The sequence below is a fragment of the Patagioenas fasciata genome, chromosome 3 (genome assembly GCF_037038585.1).
Source record: "Patagioenas fasciata isolate bPatFas1 chromosome 3, bPatFas1.hap1, whole genome shotgun sequence".
NCBI lineage: Eukaryota > Metazoa > Chordata > Aves > Columbiformes > Columbidae > Patagioenas > Patagioenas fasciata.
In genome coordinates, this window is record NC_092522.1 from 52,795,937 (window position 1) to 52,812,944 (window position 17,008).

Below are 17,008 nucleotides of genomic sequence, written 5' to 3' on the forward strand. Positions count from 1 at the left end.
TTGCTTAAGCAATAGGCACACATTGGCAAAAAAATGGATAAGATTTAGGTAATAGATCTATCAAAAGAAAAAAAGTGCCATGGAACTCTTTAAAATCTGGATCAAATAGACATTTTGAAATAATATACATCCGTCTGAATAGTTTTCCATGTAGGTATTAAATTGAGGACTTTCCTAGAATGATATATTAGACTGGATAAAATATGGAGAGTGGACAGGGTGCTTAAAGGAGTTAAACCCTAACACAGATTGTACTAATAAAAACTGAAGAGAAAAGTAGTGTACATCTGAATAAATCAGCACATATGGGAACTGGTATAAATTAGTTTGGAGCGAAAGCTCAATTTCCAGTGTTAGCTGTCTCTTTTTATAGTGAATCCATTTTGTCACATTTTGAAGGTGACAGGAATTTGCATCTTTTTCAAGTAAATTAGAATACTAACAGACCCCCCTTTACCAAATTGAGACATGGCTGTGGCTGGAAGAAAGACAACAGAAAGTAACACAAGCAATTGCGAATCATAGTATTCCTAAGTGAATTCTGTATAGGCTAATAATTCAAGATGATGAAGAGAACAGCAAACAAAGCATCTCAGGTATCAAATAAGCCAGTCTGGCATAGCATTTAAAAGCACTAATACATGTGCTAGACGCATTTGGCTGACCTTTTATTTATTTTCTGGGAACATCACCTCATAGAATAAGACTGAAATTTCTGTGGGGGTTTATTTCTAGAATAATTTCATTATTACTTACTATCCATCATTTTTGCCAAGTCTTGGGAAACGGGAGAGGTGCCCGAGGATTGGAGGAAAGCAAATGTCACTCCAGTCTTTAAAAAGGGCAAGAAGGAGGACCCGGGTAATTATAGACCGGTCAGCCTCACCTCTGTCCCTGGGAAAGTAATGGAACAGCTTATCCTTGGTGCCATCTCAAGGCACATCAGGGATAAGAGGGTCATTAGGGGCAGTCAGCATGGCTTTACCAAGGGTAAGTCATGCTTGACCAACCTCATAGCCTTTTATGAGAATGTAACAAGGTGGATGGATGATGGCAGGGCGGTGGATGTGGTCTACCTTGACTTCAGTAAAGCCTTTGACACAGTCCCTCACAGCATCCTCACAGCTAAATTGAGGAGGTGTGGTCTCGACAATAGAGTAGTGAGGTGGGTTGCAAACTGGCTTAAAGAGAGAAGCCAGAGAGTGGTGGTCAATGGTGCGGAGTCCAGTTGGAGGCCAGTATCTAGTGGAGTGCCTCAGGGGTCAGTACTGGGGCCAATATTATTCAATATATTCATTAATGATTTAGACGAGGGAATTGAGTGTACTATCAGCAAGTTTGCTGATGACACTAAGCTGGGAGGAGTGGCTGACACGCCAGAAGGCTGTGCCGCCATCCAGCGGGACCTGGACAGGCTGGAGAGTTGGGCGGGGGATAATCTGATGGAATTTAACAAGGGAAAGTGTAGAGTCCTGCATCTGGGCAGGAACAATCCCAAGTTCCAGTATAGGTTGGGGCATGACCTATTAGAGAGCAGTGTAGGGGAAAGGGACCTGGGGGTCCTGGTGGACAACAGGATGACCATGAGCCAGCACTGTGCCCTTGTGGCCAGGAAGGCTAATGGCATCCTTGGGTGTATTACAAGGGGGGTGGTCAGTAGATCGAGAGAGGTCCTCCTTCCCCTCTACTCCGCCCTGGTGAGACCCCATCTGGAATATTGTGTTCAGTTCTGGGCCCCTCAGTTCAAGAAGGACAGGGAACTGCTGGAGAGGGTCCAGCGTAGGGCAACAAAGATGATTAAGGGAGTGGAGCATCTCCCTTATGAAGAAAGGCTGAGGGAGCTGGGGCTCTTTAGTTTGGAGAAGAGGAGACTGAGGGGTGACCTTATTAATGTTTATAAATATATAAAGGGTGAGTGCCATGAGGATGGAGTCAGGCTCTTCTCAGTGGCAAACAATGATAGGACAAGGGGCAATGGGATCAAGCTGGAACACAAGAGGTTCCACTTAAATTTGAGAAAGAACTTCTTCTCAGTGAGGGTAACAGAGCACTGGAACAGGCTGCCCAGGGAGGTTGTGGAGTCTCCTTCCCTGGAGACATTCAAAGCCCGCCTGGACACATTCCTGTGCGACCTCACCTAGGCGTTCCTGCTCCAGCAGGGGGATTGGACTAGATGATCTTTTGAGGTCCCTTCCAATCCCAAACATACTGTGATACTGTGATATTGTAGTATGAATTTTACCTATATGTAGCAAAACCAACAAGCTTTTTCCCCTCTCAGTTGTCTTATAATCTGTCTAATTTGAAACCCTTTGTATAGAATTCAGGCTCAGAATGCATGAAGTAACTTGGAAGTGACCCTGGAAGAAAAATTACTGTTTTATAGACTTCTTCATGCATTTTTAGTGTGTTTTTGTTTCATTTGGCAATATTGGTTTTTTATACTAACTCATAAATGTGGGTTTGTAACTGTTATTTGTACTTTTATGCTACTTTGAATCTTGCAATTTTATTTGCAATGTTACTGTCTTTTTTTGTATAGTTAGTGTTGTCTAATGAACTTATAAATACTTAATTCTACTAGAATTTTAATAATGCCATCTGTTCACTTGTTCAAAAATCGCAAAGAACATTGGAGCGACTACTTTTTTCTTCTTGACAGCTGTATTTTTTAAGCTTAATATTTAAGTTTCCATATTTTTATTTTTTTTTTAACAGCAGCACTCAACAATATTGCAAACAAAAGGATTTGGTTTTGCACAAACTTTAATTGGCAGAAAGTAAAGTAATCCTAGAGAGGTCAGTAAATTAGATCACAGTAGCATCTGACATATTTCTCCAAGCTTCTTACTCATCCTGGACATCTCTGTCCCTCTTTTCCTCCATCTCGTCATTTCGAAACTGTGTTTTGAAGTTCTTTTCTTCGGCTCTTCTTTCCACATTCAGTTTTGCTTGATTTAATTATTTTAATGTTTGTCTTTCGAACCACCACCTATGTAGTTACTAGGCTGTTCTCTCTGGTGTACTGATGTGTAACTCAATCTCACTCCTGCAGTTAGGTGTCAGAATGAGTGGGTCTGATGTTTAGGTATGGTTGAGTCTGTAGTAGCTCCTGAATGAATTCGTGCTGCTGGCCGTTTACTGCTTGTGAAAATCAGATGATCTTATATGTATGCTGACGTGAGACACAAAGTGGATTAACTAACACAACTCTGGTGTTCCTTAATGCAAATATAAAGCAAGAATCTAAGGAATAGTTGTATCACTGGGTTGTTTTTCCAAATTCCTCTTCCAGGGAGGTTTGTGGTGCTTGCTTTACGTAAGAAACTCCTGTTGGTGTGGACAGAACTGTGTGGCAGGCCTGATGAAGGAAGCTGGGAAGAATGATGCTGTAACTGACAAAATACAAGATTCCTCAGTCATGACTATTTCAAAACTGTTTTGAAGGCATGGGGAGAGGGGACTTAGATTATGAATTACTCTTTTCATACTTGCAGGAATTTATTTCTCACTTGGTTGCCTACTCTCAGTGTGTGATCATTAGTAGTTCTCTTAGATTGACAATTTGGGAGATAGACACAGCTCCTTATCCCAGCAGGTGGCAACTTCAGCCATGCTGAGGAGGTACGGTTGGGTCTGGTTCCCTTTATTCCACCAACAGAAGTGGTACTTGCACCCTTTCTTACTGCTGTGTTAGATATAGTTTATTAGCTTCCCAGCTGATTTCTCTATATATTTCTTGAGTTCTTATTAGTATTTCAATTAATTTACCCTCTGCATTGGATTTTGTTAGTTAAATAAAAAAGCACGTGAAAGTAATTCTGTCTTGCATGAACACATTCAGTTCTACATTCACTCTAAGCTTATACATCTGTATTTGTAGTTTTCGATGTTTCTACACTTTTTTTCCTTTTTCCTTGGTGTCTGTCAGGTGGACTGTGAGCAGAGAATTCATTACGAAACTGCCAGTTAATCTGTTCTCTGTATGGGTGCAGGTCTGAGACACATTTACCTTGCAACCTCTAAAAATGGGATAGTTTCTGTAACCAAGTCTGTCTTAAGTTTCTAACTGCAGAGGTACTGTGGTTTACCTCCCTTGCATATGGCTGAGTGTTGCGGGCAGCCACCTGTGTCTGATAGTACAGCCAGTCCTCTGTTGAAGCCGTTGTCAAAGTTTCTCTACTTGAACTTGGTATGTGGTGGGTTTTTTTCTTGGGTTTTTTTTTTTTTTTTTTTTTTTTTGGTGGAATCTCTCACGGAACCACTATGGATGGATAAAAGGGCTGAGTAATCTATATTCTAATGTGCCAAAGTATTTAATGACCATAAGTCCTGATGTGTGTGGACTGTTAGGTGCCATGACTTTGCAATGTGTGCCAGTGCTGAAGTCTGATGTTGGCTGTCACAGCGTGTCCTGAGGTTTACAGAAGATTGATTGGAGGTATATAAACATTTGGAACATTCTTGTGTTCAGCCAGGAACATCTGGTATGTGTTACATTTTTAATGTGTCTTTTTAGGAAGATCTCTGTCCAATATTATAACTTTCATCAATTAGGTCAAGCATTATATCAGAGGTTCGTTACATAGTTTAGAGCCTTAAGATGATGCTATAGGATCACAAGTGACTGAGTCCCCACAACTTCATGAATTATCATTCTCCCTCGAGCTACGGTAAAGCATTGTGCCTACTCATAGCTGGGGTATTTTAACTTCCTTTCATTTCAAGGAATTGGGTGTCTGGCTTGTTTAGAGATTTTTTGAAATCCTAGTGCATGTATCACTGCCTGAAAACTTTTCTAAGTCTGGCCTAGTATCTTCAATACCATAGCTCCTACTACAGAGAGTTAAAATCTTGCATTTGTTGAAATGTCAGTGTAAGAACACTGAACTTCACAACCTGTCTTGGATTTTTTTTTATTTTTCTCTTGTAAAATTCCCAAGGATTGTAATTATCTGTCATTTTAAATATTTTTAAAGTAAAACTACCTAGTTTAGAAATTCAGATGTCATTATCATTGTCTTTCATAGAGAGCTGTCTGTAATTTTGTAGTTATATATTCCGTTCCTTTATGCTTCCTGAAGTTATAATTATTTTTTTTTTTTCTACCAGTCTCTTCCTTGCAAGCAAAATGTTTCACTTATGATGGTGGTACTGTTAAGTAGTAAATAGTTCAGTCTTCTCTTGGTTTCAATCTGTGTATCGTGTTAGTATAATATTTTTCAAACACTTCAAAATCCTGAATTATCTGCACATCATTATTCTGTAACACTTAACACATAGCCACTGAGAGCTTGATTATGATTACAAACAAATCAACTGAAATATCCTAAAAGGAAAAAGGCTTAATTTGTAAATCTTATTCTTTCACTTTTTCTTCTTCAGTATTATCCAGATTAATTTGAACATTTTCTGTGTTTCTCAGTTTTCAGTCTCCAGGGTAAAATAAATAAAATACATCTCTAATACAAATGTACGTATGTTGTAGTTACAGTAGGGTTTCTTCAGAGGGATTGAAATGATTCCCCTGACATAAACATGTTTCACACCGGATCACTACACCCTCCCATGTGGTAACTTATCATCTCAAGCACTAATGATCCCTAACCCTTGTTGACGTTAGCAAACTTTTCCTCTGGGGCATTTTCCTTTGTTTCTTTTGTCAGCTGGTCTGAAGAGAAAAAAACTGCTCAGTCTTGATTTTTCTGCAGATGTTGAGGATTTCACTGCAAAGTTCAATAAACTGACATTTGTTTTCAATGTAGGCAGAAACACAGAAAGAAGAAAATCATGCAGGCTGCAAAGCTTCTTGTTCTACTTTAGATTCTCTGTAGCAGATAAACACTGGAATCTGAAAATTTCAAACAACTTCATCGGAGTGCAATAGCTTACACTTTTATTACATGAACATGTTTTTCCCTAACAAAATCCTATATGTAAGGTAAGAATACAGTAAACAAAAAAGTAAGGATGAGTACAAAATAAAAAGAATTAAAGGGAAAAAAGTGTAGCAAAAACACTGGTATCCGTTTTTCTTTTTCTGCAAGGGAAGTGTAAGATAACTATATCCTCTTGCTGTCACTGAGCCATATGCAGTATTTTTTGCTTCGGAAGCTGAAACTTCTTTGGCCTGTTTGGGCCAACAAACCTTTGAAGCATCACTCTGTGATGGGGATGGGAGTTTCATGGCACTGAGCTGTGTGCGCACTGTGATCCCATCCTGGGCCTCGTAGGGCTGAGTGGAGGACGGGCTGGATAGAGGTCTTGGGGAAGGAGGAGGAATTGCCTTTCCTTAAAATCCTCCAGACAGCTTATCAGTCAGGAACAGGTATTCGTGGACTAGGAGTGAACAAGCCAAACTCAAGAGACCCACCAGGGTGCAAAGAGTATAGATGTATGTTTTATAATATCCCAGTGTCTTGCAATGACCGAGATCCAGTGTGGTCTTCTCATGTTGTTGGAGCTTTGTAGGACTTGCTTCAAGTAGCATTCTCTCTTAATGATCTCCTTCAGCCCTGGATCACTACACATAACAGGAATGCTGTGACATTTAATACATAAAAGCGTTTCTGGTTTCCAGTGTAGCAGTTCTATTGATTTCCATGGAATTGCTTAAGGTACGTGTCTGGGTAGTATTTGAGCCAACAGGGATGTAATTTTTATCTTCTCATTGAAAACACCTGCTGAACACAATAAAACTGCAACCTTTGTGCAGTATATTTGAAACACATTCAAATGTGAAAGAACAGCTCTATTCAACAGTGAGGGAGCAGCTTAGTAGTGTTAATGCTGTTTCTGAAACACATAAATTGCAGTAAACTTTAAGGATACCTAATGCTCAGCAACCACTGGGATTCTGAGAGCAAAAAATAGGAGAAAATCAAGTTTGATTTAACAAGAGTGATACTGAAATTGTATTACTAGATGAGAGACTTCTTTCACTGAGCATGTTTGCAAGACCTGTAACCAATTTTAAAGAAAGATGCCTACAACAGCTAGTGCAGTGAATGCCAAACAGAATTGAGTGTTAGGCAAGGAAAGTGGTAGATATAGCCAAAACAGTGTAGCTGTGAACTGTTAAGTATGACAAAAATCTTAAGTTGTTATACATGATCTTCAGCCCGTTGTCTAGTGGCTATATTCTGGTAATAAACAATTACAATTGCACGTTGTTGACTGATAAGATAGATGAGCTAACCAGTTTAACACTCTTCATTCAGCAGTTGTGTTGAGTAGGATATGAAGTCATAGGCTAATTACCATAAAACACAATTGTAGACTGTCTTGGTGAAATACATTCACTGCTGGAAACCATGAAGTTTCTTCGTGGTGGTCTGGTGCCAGGTTCCAACATGATTTTTGCTGAGGTGTATTCAACTTGAGAGACTTTTCCAGAATGCTATGACACTTCTAGGTGATGTGGGGAAGTTGTAATTCCATGAACTCAGAAGCACATCCATCATCCCACTATTTAAACAGAAGTGACAATGTCTATGATAGCTATAAAGCGATTTTCTTGATCATCATTTTGTGGAAATACCCAGCTTAATTTGTCACATGAAGTATACACTTGAGAATTTTTTGTCCGTGGATATGGAAAGTGTGGAGCTACTATCAGTGTGTTTTGGACTGCTAAGCAATTTCAGAAGCAAGAGCAAAATCTGGATCTTTGTTTGCTTTTCTGTTCTCACAAGGGATGGTGACACTTTTAAAGGGTCTGGTAAAAATGGGTTGTACTGCAGAATTGTTTCATCAGTTTTATGAGAGCTAAGACCAGAAAAAACAATGAGCTTCCAAATATTTAGGTTTCTCTAATGAAGTCAAATGCACTGTCTCCTGATTTCGCTTTCATGTTAGTGCCCTGTTTGCTTATATGCAAAGGAGTGTATAACAATTTTAGGACACCTGGCAGGCCAACAATGTGTTCCTGTGCTTACCACCTGCAATGAAGTCTTGGTTCAGGAGTTATTTGTTTTCTGTTGTGTGTTACTTTTGTGTTTAAGAAGAGGAAGAATGGAGCATTCTTTCTCAGGAACTTTAAAAAATGTGGATCTCACTGTTGATGTAAAAAAAGAAAAAAAAAAAGAATTCATGTTTTGTCCTGCTTCAAGGAAAGAAAACTAGACTGCCACTGGGGATCAATACTAATGAATTTTCGGTTTCAATGTCTAAGTCTATGTCTAAACAAACTACCTTAGTTTTCAATGAAGTAACATCATGAGTACTTCTGAACTGTGACATAAATCCAGACATCTGAAAGTAGGGAGAACTGTTCAGGTGTTGTTGGTGAGATTGTGCATTAAGAAGCAAGAATATTTTTGAATGATGGCTTTAGCATTTCTGTTATATAGGTGATAGTTGCCGCTTTAGGAAACTTACCTTCAACTAAGGTGTCTCTGTGGAGTGGAGGCATAACCTGCCAGATATGAGGTATCTAAAAGAAGGATGTAGAGTGTCTCAAATAAAGATGCAAATAACAATTAAAATAGACTGACAAACTAATCTGATTGATGCCATTCTACCACAGAAGCAAATTAAACCTGGTAAACTTTATTTCATGACGGTGAGATTAATCTTTAACCAATCTACATTTATTGATGTGGAATTTCTATTGGCGTGGGTGTATGACACTTTTCAAGGGGAAAAAAAAAACAGCAAAGATATTTATGCTGGTTTAATTGCATTCCAAACAACTCGTGGCTTATTAGCTGAAGGAAAAGGAACCTAAAGCAAATCTTGAAAAGAAAAATTATTAGGTCAATCTGACATCTGTTGTGTGGGAAAACATTCCTTGGGAAAATGTGACTGTACAGCTATCTGGGATCTCATAAACAGAATTAATCCTAAGCATTTGTTTGCTGTCAGCAGCAACAATGGTGGACCAGCAGTAGTATTTAACTACATAGAACAAATACAGCACAAGACCAGGCAGAAAGTGCAGTATTATTTTTTCGAACAAGTTCCTGTGATAAAACTAACTAGGCATTAGAATTATTGCTTCTTTGATAAACACTTCAAAATATAATATCTGAGATGTTTGAGCACTTGATTAGCATTACAGTTGTTTTTGTGACTACTCTGGCTAAAGCATGAATACTCTGGTTAAAGCGTGTATAGAAAGACAAGTATGATATGAGATTTTTTTTTTTTAATGTGCAAAATAAATCCTTTTTTTTTTCCTATTAAATGAACTATTACACAATGTAATACCCCTTCACACTCCCCCCAAAAAAGAGAACCCCAAATCAAGCTAAACCCGGTCTTCTGTATAATGTGCCAAATACCAAACTTGGCTTCGTTTATACTGTGCCAAATGCCAAACCTTTGGAGATTTTTTTTTTTTTTTTCCTGTCTGTTCCCTTTCTTGTTTTCTGCTTCTTCCTATCTTACTTCTCTTGGTTTAGCATGGAAGCTTTCTGAGATGAATAGTGTCTTTAATTACCATACCAATTATTATGCATATCTGTAGTGTGTTGTACAGTTGTTAATTAGATTTGTACGGTAGTAAAGCTGAGATATTATAGTCTTTTAAGTTCTAATTTTTTTCTTAAACACAAATCTTACAACAGAACTCTTCATATTCTTCCATGCGTCCCCCTGATATCACTAACTGTGAAGAGAGCATTTTAAACAGTAGTGTTTGCAAAGTTGTTGAGATAAAACTGAGTCTAACTTTATTCTCGTGGCCTAGGATAGATCCCTCCTTTTGAAAGTTTAGAAAGTGAACCATTTTGTGCACATTTAGTGGGTGGCACTGGCTCACTGTGGGCTAGATGAACATCATTGCTGGTGCAAAGGTTTCAGTCTGTGAAGTTTGGTTCTGTTCCCCACAGTTCCTTCTATTCCCAGTTGTGGTATCGGTGAGTGTTTATGCTCAAATTAACAGCATAATGGAGTTTATAGCATTGGCTAAACCAAAGCATTCTACTGCATTACTGACATGTGCCTTGTGCTTCTGGAGGACAAAATTACTTCTTGCTTGGCTTGTGGGCTCTTCTGAGCTGCTCCTATTGTGCTGCAGCCAACTACCTACCTCACTGTCCATCAGGCCACGTGGAGAATCAGGGTGTTAAAAATACACCTTGCAACAGCCTCAACTGAGCAGTACAGCCAAGTTAATTTATTCAAGTTTAGTGATTTCTTTTCAAGGGTTCATCACATTATTTTTGAAACTGTTAAGATCAACATTGGCACATTCAGAGTGCCAGAACTAAATCATACATGTTTCTTGTACTACTCTTGTGTTAATAATTATGGCAGGTATCACAAAAAGTTAACATGATTCTCCTAAATCCTGTGAATGGCAATACTACTAACAAGTGTGATTGAGAAGGTGATACTTATTAATATATCATGATTGTATTTGAGGTCTAAAGAAAAAGTGAACTCTCAACTGAAAAGTTTCTAGTGTCTGGAGCATCTGTATGATCTCTTTCACAAACACTTTCACCCAGGGTGTTTATTTCCCTCAGTGCAGACACTAATATCCCCTATCTGACTGTTTTCCCATGCAATTTGCCTTCATAAATGGGGACCTTTATATTCAAGCACCGAATTTTTCCAAGAGATTTATATCTATAGCAAACTGCTATTTATTAATGTACTTAATGTCTCTGAATTTATTTTAATGGTTAATCTGTTTCTTTTAAAGCATTGTATTTTACAGGCATGGAACTTGATTTACAAACAAGAGATCCATGTGTTTGTACCTTTTAAACAAACAAAATTAATGGCTTTTAAATTAGATAGAAATATACAAATGAGGGTATTTTTCATCAGCCTGCTCTTATAGACTAATGCTGTATTTTGGCTATATTAAAGGAATTTGTGTGAAAAGGTGCTCTTCTAGTGATTTTCCCTGTATTTAGCTCATAGAAACTACGTCATAAGGAAAGTATCGCGCTTTGCACTACAGATAAAACCACGGCAAGGTGGTGCCAGCACTGAGGTGCACATGCATCCCTATCCCTCAGCCTGTACCCGGGCCTTAAATACTGCATCTCCAGAAAAGCAATTTGACTCAGTTCAGGCTCATGTGGTTGCATTTCTTCCTTTTCTCTAGGGGGAAAAAAAGGCGTCTTATATATGTTAATATGGACAATTATTTTTCTAGCTCATTGTGTAGTGATTTAATGTCCATCTGGATGTATTAACAGAGTATTTGATACTTTTATTCACCCTTCTTGTGTTTTGCTTTTTTCTGCTTCCTATGGATAAATGCTGACTGCTGGGGGAAGATGTTTCTAATTTTACATTTGCAGTAGTGGGATCTTAATTAGTTGTTAGAGCTCTGGAGAGAGATACGGGTATTGCAAAATATAAATGTTTGAAAATGTTCGCTCAATGTTTAGTAAGCATCAAGAAACAGGTAAAATGTTAGATATTACTCCTTTGAAAGAGAGAGCAGAGCCCTAAATTGCCCCTGTGTCGTTCTGTAAATCCTGGTTGTGTTTTTGTGAGCCACAGTGTTGCCTGTAGTCCTGGACTTCCCACCCTGGGAGGACGCTGTGGAATCAGAGGGTGTAGGAGCAACGAGAGCAACCAGCAGTGTCCAGCAGCTTGCTTGGCACTGGCGGTAAACCAGACCAGACTTCTCAAGCCAGGGAAGGTTTTGACGGGCTGTGAAGCAGAGAATGGCTTGTTTGAGAGATTTGTAGAATCACAGACTCCATAGATATGGTGAATAAAGTGCATCAGATGAAATTCATGATGTACAGATTCAGATTAAAATAGACGTAGTTTTTCTCATAATACATATTTAGACCATGGAACTCTGAGAATGTTGTGAATGCTCAAGGAATGTGGCTCAGGTTTGAAAAGCAAACCACCAAAATCTAACACCCCTCTTACCTCTGCAAAAGTGTGAGGAAGAACACCCCATCTTAGTCTTCTAAACAGAAAAATATCACCACTGATTCAAGAAATGTTTGATGTAGTGGTTACTGAAAACTGAGGGTATAATCCAGAGAAGACATCATTATGTCATCACTCAGTTTTCTTCCGTTCACATTTTCTGTTGCCTGCTGTCAGAAATAAAGTAGTACAGGAGATGGATTTTGAATCTGACTTTGGCTGTTCTTGGAACTGGTATGTAGGTTTGTCGAGTCAAAGAAGATACTATGATGACTGGACACTGCTGAGTATGTGTTATACATTGCATTGCAAACAACAGAACTACCTTAAATATCTCCTTGTTCAGCATGTGTAAATTACTGGCATATCACAGAAGCACAGAATCGACTGGGTTGGAAAAGACCTCAGAGATCATCAAGTCCAACCCTTGGTCCAACTCCAGTCAATTTACTAGATCATGACACTAAGTGCCATATCCAGTCTCAGTTTAAAAACCTCCAGGGACGGTGAGTCCACCACCTCTTTGGGCAGGCCATTCCAGTGCCTGACCACTCTCTCTGTAAAGAATTTCTTTCTAATATCCAGCCTAAATTTCCCCTGGCAGAGTTTAAGCCCATGCCTCCTTGTCCCATTGCTAACTGCCTGGGAGAAGAGACCAATCCCCACCTGGCTATAACTTCCCTTCAGGTAGTTATAGAGAGTGATGAGATCACCTCTAAGCCTCCTCTTCTCCACACTAAACAACCCCAGCTCCCTCAGCCTCTCCCCATAGGTCTTGTGTTCAAGTCCCTTCACCAGTCTTGTTGCTCTTCTCTGGACCTGCTCCAGCACTTCAATATCTTTCCTGAACTGAGGGGCCCAGAACTGAACACAATACTCCAGGTGTGGCCTCACCAATGCAGAGCACAGGGGAAGGATCACTTCCCTTGTCCTGCTGACCACGCTATTTTTGATACAGGACAGAATACCATAGGCCTTCTTGGACACCTGGGCACACTGTTGGCTCATGTTGAGCTTCCTGTCAATCAGTACCCCCAGGTTCCTTTCTGCCTGACTGCTCTCCAACCACTCTTTAATTGGGGGTAAGAGAAGACTAATATTCATTCATAATTGTGAAATAAATTATTTTACTTGGTGTCATTTAATTTTGAGGAGAAATCAGTATGATTATTAAGAGTTCTTTCACTGGAAATTGGGTCTTTGATCTGTTTTCTAGAATTTTTTTTTAGGTTTATTGTTTGAAAGGTCATCGTAAATGGTAAGATATGAAGAGCCTTTGCTGGTGATAGCATTGAAATATTTATAAATGTGCCCTTCTCAAGTGGCAACTTGAGATTCCTTCTTCACCTAGCCATGAGTTTGGAGAAAATGTAGTGTATCTGTTGTTAAGCAGCCTGGTGATACTATGTCTGTATTTGACAGAGGTATCTGAAAATCCACTCAGTAGAGATGGCCACAAATAGAAACATATGATCTTTCTCTGTGAGATTAAATCTATTTGGTGACTTAAAATCAATTTCCAAAGCACAGAAATTTGATTCCTAGTATCAAATAAAAGATTACAAATAGTTCTCTTCATGTTTTCAAAAACAGCTAACCGAGTGGAGATTTGTAAGGATGTCTTTAGGCTGCTTTTAGTATGGTTGAACTGGAAGCTGAAAACCTTTCCTGTGGCAGATGTGTTCTTGCTGTATAACTGCTTTTCCTTTGTTTTCAGAAATACCACTCAATGTTTTAGCTAGTGATCTGGTATCATTCCCATGTTTATTTTTACATATTTTAATTACAAGAACTGCATGAGTCTGCTTGCATTTGAAAAGCCAAAACACAATAGTGTGTGGAGATATACATATATATATATATATATATACACACACACATACACACATATATTTATATATAAATATACATATAAAATGTCATAATCTTATGTGCTTTTAATGTGTTATGCCAGATCACATCAGTCATAGTCTTGTGGTCACAAGGCTTTCTTTTCCCACATCCAAAGAAGTCAGCAGGACTAGCATCTTTGATCTTCAGAAAGTCTGACTCTACTGACTAACTTGCTCGTGTATGTAGGATGTTGTTGGCATATATCTGGTAGCAAAAAGGGCCTTTACTTCTCAGACTGTACAACACTAACAATTGTTTTACTGAATTAGAATATAAATGTAGGAGAATGATATAGAACTTAGTGATTTAGCTGGCCTGTGAATTGACTTAGGAAATGTAGGAGATTTTGTATTTTTATCAAGTCAGGACAGTATTCTTGGACACCTTAATTTTAATTCTTTTTTAGATTTAGAATTTGAAAAATTTGTAAATGCACACCAGTCTCAGATTTCTTTTACTTTATTGAACCATGTTAGAAGTTTTTGTACAATGCTGCAAAAATTGTTTGAAGTCCAGTAACTTATTTATCATGCAGTCTATAAACTTCCCTGAGTGCCTAATTGTTTGTTTTGTTTTCTCTTAGATGAATCGACTCCCAAAGAAGTCAGCAGGGTAAGTGCTACTCTTCATCCCCTCTAAAACGATGTGTAGTCTCTGAAGGCCCACTGTTCACTTGAGATGATTTTTGTGCAGTTTCTGATCAAGATTTGACTCTATTCCGTGGACAAAGTGGATCTCCAGAGAAAAAAAAATTGGTGTACTGACTGACTAGAGAACAGTTGGTAAGGGAAATAAGAACTAAGAATACTTGATTGGCTGTAAATAAATTAAAGGGTATTTTTGCATTAACGAATTTAGAGTTGTCACAACGCTATTTTTGCGATCCAGTTTTAAAAAGGTACTTCACAGAACCCAGAAAAATCATGGGACTTTGAGCTTAGGCATGACAGCAGACTATTGAATCAGTGTTACTGCCTTGAGAGATGGCAAGCATAAGAAGAAACAAGGGAAAGAATATGCCTCATTTAATAGCTCCCTTTGAGATGTACCGTGTTACAGATGAACTAAACTCTTTAATATGAAATATTTTGCAGTGTACTGTATGAAATATAATGAAAAAATCTTAACATGTTCAGTAATAAATTCCCAGCTCTAGCCTTACATCTAATTGACACTGTGTCCTGTCAGTCCATGGTTGAGGACTAGTTAGGGGGTTCTATTAGAAACTAGTGCCTTTGCTGGGAATGACAAAAGAGCAGTACAGGACAATCTGTTGGCCTCATTTGTGTCCTGTCAGCCTGAAGCACCCAAATGTTATTTCATATAAGATGAGGGAGCCACTTAACAGCTTTCTGAGGTGAAATCATAGTCCTGTTTTGCTCCTCTTCTTTAATGTCTTACATAATCTATTTTGTGTTCTCAGGAGACACATTAATAGTAAGGCTGGCTGAAAGCTGCCTGGGTGGTCTTGCTCTCAGTAGAAGTCCTTTGGAAAATACTGGGGTATGGAAGGAGTGGAAACAGGCTGGTAGTAGAAACCTCGGTTTGGTGACCCTGAGAGCTGGTGTCTGCCATAAGGGGGAACTGAAGTTCAACTCTTAGGAGACTGTTAAAAAGAGATTAAATTATGTGCAAAACAAGTGTATTTAAGGAGAAGTTCTCCCTATACATGATGTGCTATGGATATACAAGAGTATTTAGGTAAAAATTAATGTTTTAGTAATTTATTGATTTAAAACTCCTTTTTTTTTTGGTTACTTCTTACTATTCAGGAGTTACGGCAGTTGACTATCTTTCGGTGGAACCAAAGATCATTGTTGTTAGTGCATCTGTATATATTGTTTTTTTTTCAAAATAATAAAAGATTTTCCTAAAAGGCTCAGAAACTGTAATTATTTATGTGGAAGAAAGCTACTTTTAGTTGTTAATTTGGTAAATAAATTTACATTTTACTAAAACTCTGTCAAATGGAATTACAAAACATATGTAGGTTGCAAAAAACAAAACAAAACAAAAAAACAACAACCAAAAAAAGTACAAGCTCTGGAACCCTGAAACCTCCCAAATATGCCCTGCCAGTCACCTCTGACTCTCAGGTATGCTGGTCCCAGCCATCTCAGTGACTTAGAGTTTTCCTGGAGATCGATGGGCTGTCACTTCATGTCCTGGAGTCAGTCCCTAAGTAAATATTTTCTTCCCTGTTTTTTTATAGCTATCAATCATCGTGCACTGGGTGTATATTCTGTGTTATACTACTGTTATTATTTTTTTTTTTTTAAGTACGATACTTGAGGGCACTCAGTAATGCGCTGTGCTACGAATGAACATGTTAGTTTATAGTATTTTTGAGTAATGCTGCATATAATAATGTGGACGATTATAATACATCCTCTTCAGCAGCAACTCAAACAGATGCCAGTTTAATTAAAATCTGAACATAAATCAGAATTTAAATTAGGAAAGCTCTGAATGTGAGTAATGTTTTTCAGACAAAAAGACATGTTCATGGTGACTGAAGAACTATGAGTTTTAAAGTCATTAAGTGTCACATTTTTAATTTCTGAAAATGTCTGCAACAAGAAGCTTACATCATAGGGAAGCAAAAATAAAGGCTAGTGAAAGGAAATTTATTGCAGAATTAAATCACCAACTGGTTTAAAATATTATATTAGATAGAAACCAAGGCAGAAATATGCTGAAAAAAAGTATATTTATCACTGGATTTCTTTTTCCATCTTTCAAAGTTGGGCAGAGTAAAAACATTAAAACAGTCACATGCTGTGACATCAGTTGCTTCAGTAGTCTCATTTTCTGTTGTGCTTACACGGGGCAAGAGATTTAAATTGGGGGCAGATTTTTTTTGTTAAATTTATTTAACCCCTATCGCCTCAAAAAAATCCTCACTTTTTTTTCTTTATAAACATACAAGACTATAGGGTTGTTCTAGAGGCTCTAAATACTGAACTTGTTGTTCATGTGCCTTTTTTTCTTTCTGTCAGCACAATGCAGTGAGATGAATGGTGTCCAGATTATTGGAAAAAAATCTTCTACTTCTTGAATTATTGGGAGGAAATTTTGATGTTTTCAAGAGTTTGTATTGCAGTTACAGCCTTCAAAAACAGAGCAAGTTCTGAAAAATACTATTGTATAGGAACTGCATTTTTATTCTTTTGATATTTTTAACAGCTTAGTAGAAAAATGAAAATAAAGTATCAATCTTGGCCGTCAGCGTTACATTGCATGTTTTTGAAGTAAGGAGACA

General features: G+C 38.1%; 1 protein-coding gene across 3 annotated transcripts in view; it reads left to right on the forward strand.

Annotated features, from left to right (window-relative positions):
- PDE10A (phosphodiesterase 10A) overlaps positions 1-17,008 on the forward strand; it is a 385,360-nt gene that overhangs the window by 288,234 nt on the left and 80,118 nt on the right. For all 3 annotated transcript variants that reach the window (XM_071806361.1, XM_071806360.1, XM_065835230.2), the window contains one exon: positions 14,330-14,358. In XM_071806361.1, the coding sequence (XP_071662462.1) occupies positions 14,330-14,358 (29 nt within the window). The remainder of the gene's footprint in view (positions 1-14,329; positions 14,359-17,008) is intronic.